At 37.8% G+C, this 14222-nt stretch overlaps 1 protein-coding gene across 2 annotated transcripts in view; it reads right to left on the bottom strand.

Annotated features, from left to right (window-relative positions):
• LOC100674416 (B cell receptor associated protein 29) overlaps positions 1–13843 on the bottom strand; it is a 72810-nt gene extending 58967 nt beyond the window's left edge. Inside the window, exons 1-4 of one of the 2 annotated variants that reach the window (XM_010587350.3) lie at positions 13397–13843; positions 12786–12900; positions 9216–9316; positions 1532–1682 (exon numbers count right to left, since the gene is read on the bottom strand). In XM_010587350.3, coding sequence (XP_010585652.1) covers positions 1532–1682; positions 9216–9316; positions 12786–12877 — 344 coding nt within the window. In that variant the 5' untranslated portion in view covers positions 12878–12900; positions 13397–13843. Of the gene's footprint in view, positions 1–1531; positions 1683–9215; positions 9317–12785; positions 13236–13396 lie in introns of those variants that run through there. The other variant, XM_064289848.1, reaches the window with a different exon arrangement.
• Between the last annotated feature and the right edge of the window lie 379 nt (positions 13844–14222).

Consider the following 14222-nt stretch of genomic DNA (forward strand, 5'->3'; position numbering starts at 1 on the left):
CTGTGATTTTAAAAGTCATTTTCAAAGGATTCCCCTTTAGGTATGGGTGTGGTTTTCAAGAGAACACTTGCTTTAAAAAAAAAAAACTTTTTTTTTTTAACTACAAGTCTCTTAGTCAAAACAAGGCTGTGTCTCATTTCTTTGGAATCTTTGATAGAAGACTAGCATTTGAAATATAGGTTCAGTGCTACTTATTGGTTTAATTATCTTCCTTACAGATGTTTGTAGGGCTTGGGCCCAGAGAAGAATTTAAGGAACATTTAAGAGGGTGTGGCAGGGCCAGAAGGATGGTGTTTTTCTTTTTTTTTTAACTGAGCTTGAAATTTGCTATTTAAAGTGTATTGTACAAGGCAGCCAAACCCCAAAGCTGCCATTCACATATGGTTATGGGGGAACTTCCATTTTTAGAAATACTAATTAATATCTTTAATTACTTGTTCAACAAATATTTACTAAGGGAGCTGTTAAGTGTTAAGTACTGTGCTAGGTACTGGTGACACAGTGGAAGACAAAGTCTCTGTCTTCTAGTTTGGAGGTGAGAATTAAAACAATATTTAACTACAACTGTGAATGATACCAAAAAAGAAAATACATACATCCTATAAGGGCATGCAACAGGAGACCTACCTCTTATGGGGGAGTCATGGTCACATCAGGGTTTGCTATGATGGCACTAGGAAACTAAGACAGGTATTATGGATTGAATTGTGTCCCCCCAAAATAGGTGTTGTAAATCCTAACCCCTGTATCTGTGGTTTTAATCCCATTTGGTAATGAGTTGTCTTTGTTATGTTAATGAGACAGGATTAGTGTAGTTTTAAATCAATCGCTTTTGAGTTATAAGAGATTAAACAAGCAAGTGAAAGAAGCAGAGATGGGGGAAGAGAGATGCCAAGCCACGTGAAGATTGCACAGGAACAGAAGCTCAAATGGACAAGGGCCTTCCTCCAGAACAGAGAGAGAGAGAAAGATTTCCCCTAGAGCTGGCACGCTGAATTCTGACTTCTAGCCTTCTAAACTGTGAGAAAATAAATTTCTTTGTGTTAAAGCCACCCATTTGTGGAATACTGTTATAGTAGCACTAGATAACTGAGATAACAGGCTTCCTGAGAAAGGGGTAACACGTAAAGAGGGAAGGGGAAGAAGGTCTGGTAGAAGGATCTTCATGCATGAAGGTCCTGAAGTGAGAAGGCACTAGGTACAGAGCAGGAACTCAGTTAAGTATTTGTTGCAAGGATTAATGAAGAGTGAAGGTCTGTGTCAGTGAAATGTATTACACATGTGTGAGAATAGTTTCAGACAAGACTCAAGAGAGGCAGGGACTAGATCACGCAGGTCTTACCCACCTACCAAACTTATAAGCAGTAACTATTGTTATTTGGGTACATCATCCAAGTTATTTTACGAAGACAGTGATATACTAAATACTATTTTTTTTTTTTAGAAAAAAATAACTACAGGTAAAAAAAAAACCAGAGAAACAAAAATTCTGTTTTTAAATTGTGTGTTTTTTTTTTTTTTTTTTACTTACAGCCAAAAAAATAGCGAAAATCCAGAAATGTAAAGATTTCTTTGAGACCTAAAAAGTTTCATCTGCGTATGTTCATAGGCACTAGGTCTGCTGATTGAGCTCTTCTCAATGGCATGAGCATAGGAATATTTTCGTATTTCTCTCACAGCATCTATTAGAAAAAAAAGAGAAAAACATTACTTTTGGTCTTTAAGAATATAAAATTGTTCTTAAAAATTAGAAGCAGTTTTAGAATAACTGACCTAACTTTTTAATATTGGACTTTACACACTAAAAGCCACTGCTGTCGAGCTGATTCCGACTCAGTGACCCCAGAGGGTTTCCAAGGCCATGAATCTCTTTTTTTTCCTTTTTCTTTGTATCTGTCTATGAAACGTCTATGACCTTGCCTTAGTTAAGCTGTGCTGACTGACTTTCCCAGTATTGTGTACTGTCTTATTCTTCACCAAAGTTACTGCTTATCTACTGTCTAGTGTTTATCTCCCCCCACCCACCGTAACCATCAAAGATTGTTTCTTTTTGTGTGTAAACCTTTTCATGAGTTTTTATAACAGTGGTCTAATACAATATTTGCCCTTTTGTGATTGACTTATTTCATTCAGGATGATGCCCTCCAGGTTTATTCACGCTGTGAGATGTTTCGCAGATTCATCATCGTTCTTTATCATTGTGTAGTATTCCATTGCATGTATGTACCATAGTTTGTTTACCCATTCATCTGTTGATGGGCACTTTGGTTGTTTCCATCTTTTTGCTATTGTGAATAATGCTGCAGTGTACATGGGTGTGCGTATGTCTACTCATGTGACAGCTCTTATTTTTCTAGGATATATTCCTAGAAGTGGAATAGCTAGATCGTATGGTATTTCTACTTCTAGCATTTTAAGGAAGTGCCATGTTGTTTTCCAAAATATCTGTATCATTTTGCGTAAGAGTTCCAATCTCCCCACAGCCCTCCGACATTTGTTATTTACTTTTTTATTCAAGCCACAGCCGTAAACCTGTATGGAAGCAGACTGCCACATCTTTCTCCCAAGGAGCTTCTGGTGGTTTCAAACCACTGACCTTTTGGTTAGCAGTCCAATGTTTTAACCACTGCACCACCAGGGGCCTCACTGGTCTTTGGGTAGGGGTTTTCTTTGAATACCCAGGAGAGGACCATGCTCCGTAAATGGATACTAGTAGTAAATGCCAAATTACTACAGCAATTTTAGATTGCACCATTCATCTAGCACTTACCATTGTTGTACAGATCTCATCTCTAGCTACACTGCAAACTATTACTTTTTACTACTTCTACCCCTAAAATGAATTCAACTAACAAGGAACAATGAAGAAACTCAATGGCAAACAACAAGGAACAATGAAGCAACTCAATGGCAACTAACAATGAATAATCCCTAACTATGACTGCCTAAAATTCAACGACAGTGGGTCATATCACATTACAATAAAACTCTACAAAACGGTCCTATTTCTCTTATTGCCCTGGCATTTTATTATACACATTACTTTAAAATACTGAGTCACTCGTGAGATTTTAGACATGGCTACACTGAGATTTTCACTAGCATAGGCTTGGTAAGATGGGATTCGACCTCTGCTGGCATATACTACTCCCACTGGCACGTGGATGGTACCTGCTACTGGAAATGTTTAGACAGCTGCTCCATTAGTGCTTTCAGTTCAAGTTTAAGTCTCAGGTTCAGGAGAGCATGTGGAAACAATTTTAGTTCACTAACATCCACATTTAGTGCACTTTTAGTCACTGCATTCTTGTATGTCCTAGGGAATGTACTCACCTTAGATGTCTCAAAGGCTAATGAAGATATGAGCAAGGACTTTTTGTCTCTGTGGATTTGCCTATTCTGGGCATTTCAAAATCAATGGAATCATACAATACATGGCCTTTTGTGTCTGGCTTCTTTATCTTAGTGTAATGTTTCCAAGGTTCACCCATGCTCTAGCATGTACTAGTACTTCATTCTTTTTTTATGACTTAATAACATTCAATTGTAAGGATATAGCCCATTCTGTTTATACATTTATCAACTAATGGAAATTTGGGTTGTTTCCACTTTTTGGCCATTATGAATAATGTTATGAACATTTGTTTACAAGTTTTTGTGTGCACATATGTTTTAATTTCCCTTGGTATATACCTAGGAGTGCAACTGCTGGGTTATATGGTAACCTTTTAAGGAATTGCCAAACTGTTTTCCAAAGGAGCTGTACCATTTTACATTCTCACCAGCAGTATAGAAGGGTTTCAATTTCTCTACATTCTTTTTTATTTTTTAATTGTGCTTTAAGTGAATGTTTACAACTCAAGTCAGTTCCTTATACAAAAACTTATATACAAATTGTTATATGACCCTAGTTGCTCTCCCTACAATGTGACAGCACACTCCTTCTCTCCACCCTGTATCTTCTGTGTCCATTCAACCCGTTCCTGTTCCCCTCTGCCTCATCTCACCTCCAGACAGGAGCTGCCCACATAGTCTCATGTGTCTACTTGTTGAGCTAAGCAGCATGCTCCTCACCAGTACCATTTTATGTCTTAGAGTCCAGTCTAATCTTTGTCTGAAGAGTTGGCTTCGGGAATGGTTTTTCAATTTCTCTACATTCTTGCCAACAATTGTTATTATCTTGTCTTTTTCATTATAGCTGTCCTAATGGGTGTGAAGCCGTATCTCATTATGGTTTTGATTTGCCTTTCCCTGATGGCTAATGACTTGGTTAGCAGCTGAACTCAACCACTGTGCCACCAGGGCTTCATTATTTTCTTTGGAGAAATGTCTATTCAGATCCTTTGCCCACCTTTTAACTGCGCTGTTTTTATTTGTGTGCAAATGCTTTTTATAGACTTTTTTCAAACTGTGAAATAACTAATAGCCACTTAGTGAATATAATTCAATGACCATTGTGTATTTCTTTAGTCTCTTTTAACTTAGAATTCTAATTTTTTTAAAGACATTGACTAAAGTGACCAGGTCAATTGTTTTATTGTTGTTGTGTACCATTGAGTCGATTCTGACTCACAGTGACTCTACAGGACAGAGTAGAACTGCTCCACAGGGTTTCCTAGGCTGTAATCTTTACGGGGAAACCCTGGTGGCATAATGGTTAAGAGCTACAGCTGCTAACCAAAAGGCTGACAGTTTGAATCCACCAGGCATTCCTTGAAAACCACATGGGGGCAGTTCTACTCTGCCTTATAGGGTCACTATGAGTCAGAATTGACTTGACGGTAATGGGTTGTTTTTGTTCCTTGTAATCTTTATGGAAGCAGATCATCAGGTGTTTCTCCCACGGGGTAGCTGGGCGGGTTCAAACATCGACCTTTAGGTTAGCAGCCAAGTGCTTAACCATTGAGCCACCAGAGCTCCATAACTGCTTTACAGAGTTCATATACTCTAGACTTGTCTGATTATGGCATAGTTTAATGTATTCCTCTAACTCCTGTATTTCTAGGAAACTAGAAGTTATGCACAAAATTTTAATTGGATCAGGTCATAGGTGTTAGTCTGTCTCATACTTGGTGATGTTAAATCTGATTACTTGGTGAAGATGGTGACCACCAGATTTCTCCACTGTAAAATTTTAAATGCAACTGGTCAATTTCTACAGAAATGCCTGTCAGGATTTTGAGTGGGACTACATTCAATTCATAGATCAATTTCCAGGAATAGACACTGTAATAACAGAGTCTTCTAAATGATGAAAATATCTTCATTTATTTAGGTTCAGTACAGAGACCTTATACATCTTTTATTAAGTTTATTCTAAGGTTTTAAAGCTTCTTGGTGTTCTTATGAAAGGAATTTAAAAATTTTCTTTTTCCAATTGTTTGCTGCTAGTAGTATAAAATTTAATTTTTGTATACTGATTTTGTATTTTATGACCCTGCTATCTTAATTTCTTTCTCATAGTGGTTTTTCAAATAGGTAATTTAGGATTTTCTACATAAACCACCATTTCATTTGCAAATAAGCACAGCTTTACTTCTTTCTTTGCAATCTTTATGCCTTTTATTTCTTTTTCTTATTATTATCTTGGTTAGGACAATTACTTAATTGAATAAAGACAGAGAACAAATATCCTTACCTTGTTCCTGGTCTCATGGGGGAAGCTTTCAATATTTAATTTAATATGGTGACACCTCTAGGTTTTTTGTAGATGTTATATTCATCGGAGAGAAGTTACTTTTGATTCCTAATTTGCTAACAGATTTTTTAAAAAAGACGAATTATGTTCTACATTCTACTTCACTGAGCAGCATCTGGTGTCTTAAAAGCCTATAAGTGGCCATCTAAGATACTCCGCTGATCTCCCCTTTGGAAGCCAGAGAGAATGAAGAAAACTAAAGACACAAGGGGAAATCAGTCTCCACCAGACTGAGTCCGGTAGAACTAGATGATGCCGGGTACCAACACTGACTGCTCTGACAGGGATCACAATAGAGGGTCCTAGACAGAGCTGGAAAAAAAGGTAGAACAAAATTCTAACTCACAAAAAAAGACCAGACTTACTGGCCTGACAGAGACTGGAGAAACCCTAAGAGTATGGCCCCTGGAGACCCTTTTAGCTCAGTAATGAAGCTACTCCTGAGGTTCACCCTTCATCCAAAGATTAGAGAGGCCTATAAAACAAAGTGAGACTAAAGGGGCACAGCAGCCCAAGGGCAGGGACTAGAAGGCAGGAGGGGACAGGAAAGCTGGTAATAGGAAAGACAAAGTCGAGAAAGGAGAGTGCTGACATGTCGTGGGGTTGTTAACCAATGTCATAAAACAGTATATTTAATGTTTAATGAGAAACTAGTTTGTTCCATAAACTTTCATCTAAAGTACAATAAAGAAAAAAAATGATGAATTAATACTCTTAAGGTGAAAACTTAGATAACTGGTTTAAACCTTTTTCTCTAAACAGTGTTTTAGCGGCAGTTGAGCAAATTTGGGTATGTTGTATTTTTATTACCATTTGGTTAAAAATATTTTCTATATGGGTGATGGTTGGACATCATTAATGTAATTGATATCACTAAATTATACACCTGAAAAATGTTGACTTGGAAACATCATGTTATATATATTTTTACACAACTAAAAAAAAAGCCATTAAATAAAACCTAATGTGCTCATTCAAAATTTTTTAAATATTTCCCTTGTGATTTCTTCTTTCCTCCATAGCTTATTGACAAGTATGTTCTCCAGTTTCAAATACGTAAGGGTTTTCCAGATACCTATTATTGATTTCTGTTTTAAATAGTCGGTATTTCCCAATCCTTTGTAATTTGCTGAGACTTGTTTTACAGCCCAGAATATAGTATAAACTTGATGACGAGAATACAGTGTATAATACATATAAGACATATATTCTATGGTTGTTGACTAAGTGTTCTAAAAATGTCTCTATGCTTACTTTTTTGTACCTAATTGTTCCATCAATTTTTGAGACAGTGGTGTAAAATCTCCAATCATGATTGTGGATCTATATATTTCTCCCTTTATTTTTAAATGTTTTTGCTTAATACATTTTGAAGTTCTGTTACTAGTTGCATGTGTACTTATGACTGTCTTCCTGATGAACTGACCCTTTTATTAGATTCCTCTTTAGCATTTGTAATACTCTTTGTCTTGTAGTCTACTTTGTATGATATTAAGATAAGCCACACTGGTTTTCTTATACTTACTACTATTTATTTAGAATATCTTTTTTCACCCTCTCACTTTCAACCTCTCTACGTCTTCATCTTTAAAGTATGCCTCTTGTATTTAGTATATAGTTGGGTTTTGCTTTTTAATCCAGTCTGAGAAGCTTAATTTTTTAATTGGCGTGTTTAGTCCAATTTAATAATGATATAATTATATATTTAAACAATTATTGCTATGATGGAGCTTAGGTGTAACGTTTTGCTGTTTGTCCCATATGTTTTTTTCCCCTCTGTTACTACTTTTCTGCCATCTTGTGGGTTAATCCAATAATTTTTAGTATTGGTTTTTAATTCTCTATGGTGTTCTTAGCTCTACTTCTTTGTACATTTTTTTTTAGTGGCTGCTCTATTGATTATAATACGTATCTTTAACTTATCACTGTCTAGTTTTATTGTATCACTCAATGTAAAATGGAAGAACCTTGCATTAGTATAATTCCATTTACTCCTTATGCTTTATGCTATTGCTGTCATATACTTTACAAATGTTACATAGAATTGGGGTTCAGAGATGGCTACTTAGTCCTTCTGAAGGATTGAAGCTGTAACACCTGGCGGCTCGTGGTGGTAGAGTATGAGTCTATAGAGAGAAAGAGGAATGAAGTAGACACAAGAAAAACTGTGGGTACCAAAAAATGACACTTCATTTTTATTCTAGTCCCTCCCTGGAATTTGGCTTCCTTCCTTCCCTTGGCTCAAGCCAGATCAAGTTGGTTTCTGATATTTATAACCAAAAGAACCTTGACTACAGCTCCCTTCCCTTAAGTGGATAAGTGACAGCTGTCAGTAGAAATTCTGTTAATATTAGAATAAGAAGATCACAATACTATTCTAGAGCTTGCAGAATCTACACAGATTATTCTCTTGTCTCCCTTATTTTAAAGATGAATAACCCAAATTTGGAAAAATGAAATGCTATTCCGAAGGTCAATTAACTAGCTGGTGGCAGAGCTGGGACCTGTTTTCCTAATTGTTCTTTACTCTTTTATTGTGATTTCTTACATGGCTGGAGAGTCAATCTATAAAATTAGCAATAATTTGCCACGAAAAAAATATCATTGACATTTTGGAAGGAGGCACAAACATCTGAACATATCATAAGGCAGTAACTTTCCTGTCTTTCACAATGCTCACATCCTCTCATGCCAACGTTCCCAGTTTTATAAAGAAGATTCCATTTCAGACATTAGTGATTTGGAACACAGGACCCATTTTCCCACAAAGCAGTGTCATGGTCCCAAGTTGGCTCCTGTAAAACCTATTTAATCCACAACTTAACAATTCTGAGGGACTTCTGAGGAAAAACATATTCTGGAATGATATCAAAAGCAGAAGTGCCAAGAAGTAGCTGGGTGATCTTAGTCGTTTAATTTCTCTGAATTCAGCTACTTTAAAAAAAATATGGTGATATACTAACATTATATGCGGTAACTCTGAGAACTGGGCTACATAATTTAGTACATTACCACATTTAAACCTAAAAACAGCTCAGTGAGGTACGTGTTATTACCTCATCTTGAGATGGAAAAATCGAGATTTAGAGGTCTAAGTGTGTATCTGCCTTTCTATAAAGCTCCTGTACTTAACCACCAATCTAGCAGTCCTCAACCTGCATTCTATGGGTGGGGTTTGAAGCCTTGTGAACACCCTAATCATTCTGTGTGCGTGGGGATATACACTATCTTTTACTAAGGTGAGAGATTCTGTAACTCACATAAGATACGTAAAAAGCATCTATATGAGCCAAAAGAGGTTAGGAAACACTGTACTCTGATGAAATTTGTGCTAGTCCATAGAGAATAGTAGTATCTCTCAACTGTGCATCAATATGTCAATATCTCCTCTATATATTATCAATATATGTTAAGTCAACTGTATTTCAATAGCAACATCAGCTTAATTTGAAAAACCAGTAAATTCATGCAGAAAACCTGGAGTTGTGCTTATTCAAAAGAGGAATCTAGTACTTACCTAAAAACAGAACAATCAAGAGGACTATAATAGTAAGGAAAACCTTGTTCCAAAAAGTTGCAATTTTACCCCAGACGTGAAATGAAAAAATCTTCCGCCATCTGTAAAGCAAATCAATCACAACAGGGGTAAGAAACCAAATGAAGCTTTTGTAACATTTGCTAAATATTGAATTAACATTTTGGTAATTTTGTAGTGAGTGAAAAGAATTACAGAAATTTAACTAAATTTCTACATAAGGATGTCTCATGAAATAACAAGTCTTTCAAATTTAGTAATAACTGACATATGATTACTGCTTGGTGGCTTAAATATTCTAAGATAAAAATAATTTCTAAAGAATATATACATGATCAAAACCTTAAAAAGAAATTTTTATATTAAAATATTATATTGTTGATAGAAGCCATCACTTTATATCTTTTCACCAGTCAGAGTAATGACAACTAAGAAATAACAAGCATCTACTGGTCTAACAACTAAGTACCATTTCAGGCCTGGGAGGCCCAATTTTCTGCTCTGTGTATTTTTATATGGTACAATTTTAACATTTATTGCAAATAAAAGAGTTTCTATACTATACTATCAGTGAATTAAAAAAAATTATTGAAGTATTACATATATGCAGTAAAGTACAAAAATCTTAAATCCGTAGCCTGATGAATTTTTATGAACGTCTACACCCATGTAATTACCACTAAGACCAGGATTTGAACATAGATGAAATGAGACAAAGAAACAGTCTAGATGGATGCAACAGTGTAAGTAAAGACAAAAAGGTAAGAAAGCAGGAGTTAAGAGTTATAAATGACAAAGAGTGACAGAGCAAGGCATCACAACTAGAAAGAGTATAAGGGCATTTTAAATGAATAACACATTAACTAGTCCAAAGAAGACATATAAAGGTAATAAAACCAAACCAAACCCAGTGCCGTCAAGTCGATTCCGACTCATAGCGACCCTATAGGACAGAGTAGAACTGCCCCATAGGGTTTCCAAGGAGCACCTGGCGGATTGGAACTGCCGACCCTTTGGTTAGCAGCCGTAGCACTTAACCACTACGCCACCAGGGTTTCCATTAAGGTAATAAGCACTTAAATGTACTTACAAGCTCTGAATTTTTTTTTTCTAAAATTTAACTTAAAGATAAACAAATTAAAGTTGACAAATTATTAACTAATGCTTTGAAATCAACTCTAAGTGATAATCTGAAGTTGGTGCGGAGAGGGAGATTGATAAGAGATGGAGCAGTTCCTTTTCCTTCTATGCTTCCAATTCTGAGCATCTTATAAGGGAAGCTATTAAAATTCTACATTACGAAAGTTTTATCTTTAAAAAGAAAGTGCAACTGTAATACTTCGATCTAGGTGTAAATTCACTTATTTTTTCAAAGATCAATATAAAAGGGAACACAAAAGAGACCCGGCCCCCCTGCTCCTGGGAGAATAACTAACATTTTACAGTAAGACTCAACTCAGTGAAGGGCTAATAACAGCTAATATTTAAGTTCTTACTATTTTATTGTTCTAAGGTCTTTCACATGTTTTAGCACACTTAATCCTAATAGCTACCATTGCTGTTGTTGTTATTAGGTGCCAACCAGTTGATTCTGACTCATAGTGACCCCTATTTACAGTAAAATGAAACACTGCCTGGTCCTACATCATCCTCACAATCCTTGTCATGCTTGAGCCCAGGAGGTAGATACCAGTATTATTTCCATTTTACATATAGGGAAATTGGTGTAGAGAAGCTAAGTTAACTTTCCCAAGGTCACACAGCTGGTAGTCTGCAGAGCTGGGATATAAACCCAGGCTGTCTGACTCCAGAGCCTGTGCCTTTAACCACTGGGTTACACGAGAAAAGAACAGAGATAAGTCAAAGACTTGAGATTCTTTCTTTGCAAATAATGGTGATATGCGTATAAAAAAAAAAGATGTGGACACGCATGCAAGAAGGACATATTCTAAATATGCATGTGTGCACATATAAATTTCCTTATTTTGTACACAAGGGTGTATTTATGCATGACGGATACATACACATACATCTATCAAATAGTTAAATTGACTAGAATAGGTAAAATATTATATTCTGCAGGAAGAAAAAGTATGATCCATCATTTTTTTTAACCCCTTTGATGGAGAAAAGACTAACCAACCAAAGATATTTTTTGTAATATCTTATTTTTAAATCAGATGTTCATGAATTTCTCTTGAATATACAATGTCATTGTTGTAAATGTTAAAAGCAAAGCTGAATGTTCTTGAGGGTACTAAACAAAATCAGTGAGAAGAGAGGCAAGAGTCCTAGACTCTTGTCTTGAATCTGCCACTGACCAGCTGGGTGACCTTATTTAGGGTACTTCCTTTCTCTGAGTCTCAGTAATGTGATCTAGAAAATGAGCGGGTTGGATAAAATAATCTCGAATGACCCTTCTTACTCTGTGATTCAATTTATTTCTCTAGTAGGGAAGAAGAAAAGTGATGATATAGCTGACAGATAAGGACAGAAATGAGAAGAAATCCAGGTGGCTTAAGGAGCAAGTAAAGAGTTGAGAAAGACTACCTTGAGCCAGGGTAAAAATTCCCTAAACCTCTTCCATTTACTACGATTTAAGTGGGTTATCTCAAGAATTTCATTTATAAAATATTTTCTTTTATACTATGAGGATGTACAAATGTCTTGTAACTTCTTTATTACATGTATATTTCACCATTCATCCTATCAAATTTCTGGATCTGAAACTCAACTGCTCATAGTGATTAAGAGTTCCGCTGCTAACAAAAAAGGTCAGCAGCTCCAATCCAGCAGCGGCTCCTTGGAAGCCCTTTGGGGCAGTTCTACCCTGTTTTATAGGGTCGCTGTGAGTTGGAACTGGCTCTTCCGCAACAGGTTTGGTACAGGGGTAAAGTCAGTCAATGCTTGGATGGAAATATTTAGTACTCAGAAGATCCTTTACCAAGGAACTAACGGCAATTCATGGTTCTGATACATTTCATATTCAGCACTTTTCACATAATTCATTACTTTTGTGTGGAATAAAAAGTAGTAAAACTACCATTAAACATTAATGAAAATATTATTAAGCCCAAACTAAGAATCATTCATTAGCTTAAGTTTCTAAGTTGCCAATTCACTATCCCCAATGAAACATTTTTTACGACTATGCTGTACTTTATATAAACATAATTTATGCCTTTACAATTAGTACACTGCTCCAACGTAGGGCAATAAAACAAGGGTGATCAGACAGGTGTTAAAAGCATAACCATTGCTTTGTTATATCTGTTATCAACAAAACCAAAAGTACTAGGCCTTTTACCTTTCAGACAGAAAGGAAAAAAAAAAGTGAATCATTTGCATATATAATAAAAAGTTTAACCTAAAGTGATGCTTTAATATCGTCATTATATATTACCTAATTTGCTTGCTAATTGGTTAATTTTTAAGAGCACCTTTTATGTTATGTTGTCAAAACTTTTTAAATCTTAAGAAAACTTGTTCTCCATCACACTAAGCAGTCTAAAGAAACTAATCAAATACTGTAAGGAGCTGAAGGCTTCCTACCTCTGGGGAGGAATAAAAGGCAGACAGAAGATTAAAATGAGTCCTATTTCAGCATAAAGAAAGGTTGCAACCGCCGTCCATTGGAGTGTCATTTTTTTTTTTTTTCTCTTCACACCTAAACAAACAGTTCTTTTATTTTGCTGCTTTTCAAAGAAAACTGGGTTAAAGGCACCGGGAGCGCAAGGTTTTTGTTCTGGGGGTTTACCATGCCCACTTTCCCCAAGCTGGAGACGCCCGGCAGTAACCCAGGGCGGGAGGTGACGGGAAGGGTTAAGGGTGGGTCGGGAGGCCGTGTCTCCACCTATCCCACTAGCAGTGCTGAACTTGAGAGGCTCAGGGGACCTAGGACTTCCCCGTCGGCCAGCTTCCCGGCGACCGCAGCCTAACGCCTCCCTCCCCTAACGCCCAGCGTCTTGGGGCCCTTCCGCCCCGCGTACGCGCCACCGGGCCTCGGCAGAGGCGTCGGGGGCAGGGCCGGCTCCCGGTGGTCCTCTCGCAGAGAAGGACTCGACCACGCTAAACAAGGGGAAACGAGGGGACTCCGCACGGCCCAGCGCGCCCGCAGCTCCTCGGCCGCGGGGACCGCCGCCCGAGGCCTCGCCCAGCCTTACCCCTTCCGCGGCCGCCCCGCTGCCCTCGCTGCTCCGCGGCGGCCGACGCGCTGGACGTCAGACGCCGAGGCGCGGGGGCGGGGGAGGCGCAGGGCCGCCGGGGCCGGCCGCTCCGCTCCTTGAGCGGGGCCGGGGGTGCTGTCCCCACCGGGGTCGCTGGCGGCGGGGGTCCCTGGCGGCGAGGCCCGCTTGCTGGCAGTAATCGTTTTCTAATTGGTGGTGGAGTCTTTTCCACCCGATCCTTGGTGCTCCCCAGCGCAGCTTCTTCAGGAGAGCAGGCGTTACATTTCTAATAAAGTGCCGTTTGCGTGGGTTTAACCGACGTTTTCTGAGTGAGCTTTATGGGGTCAAGGGAGGAGGAATGGCGCAGGCCCCGGAGAATGAGACAAAATGGTGTAAATCCATTCCTTTCTTGTTACTATGTCATTTTTGTAGCCCTACGGTAGAAACTGTCGTGAAAGAGGATATGCGTATATATATAGAAGGGCCGGGTTTGGGTGGTTGTGCAATATTTTGTTATTATGAGAATGTACGAGAATTTGTAGTGTCACAACTCCTGTTTTCTTGTCCATGGGCTGGGAGGAGGCGCATGAACCTTAAGGTGCCGTTTTGGAGACCAGTAAGAAAGGAAAAAGGAGTGGGGTACAGCAAATGATTTGAGTTATTGGTATCTTCCAGGTCTTTGAATTGTGCGAATACACTCAAATTATTGTCTTCAATATTGACAACATATCTAGAATGCAAATAAAAGTACCATCCTCCTGGAGACAATTTTGGGAACATTACATGTTGAAGTAAAAAGAACTGGAGAATATAAAAACATTTA

Source organism: Loxodonta africana, chromosome 8 (genome assembly GCF_030014295.1).
Source record: "Loxodonta africana isolate mLoxAfr1 chromosome 8, mLoxAfr1.hap2, whole genome shotgun sequence".
Lineage (NCBI taxonomy): Eukaryota > Metazoa > Chordata > Mammalia > Proboscidea > Elephantidae > Loxodonta > Loxodonta africana.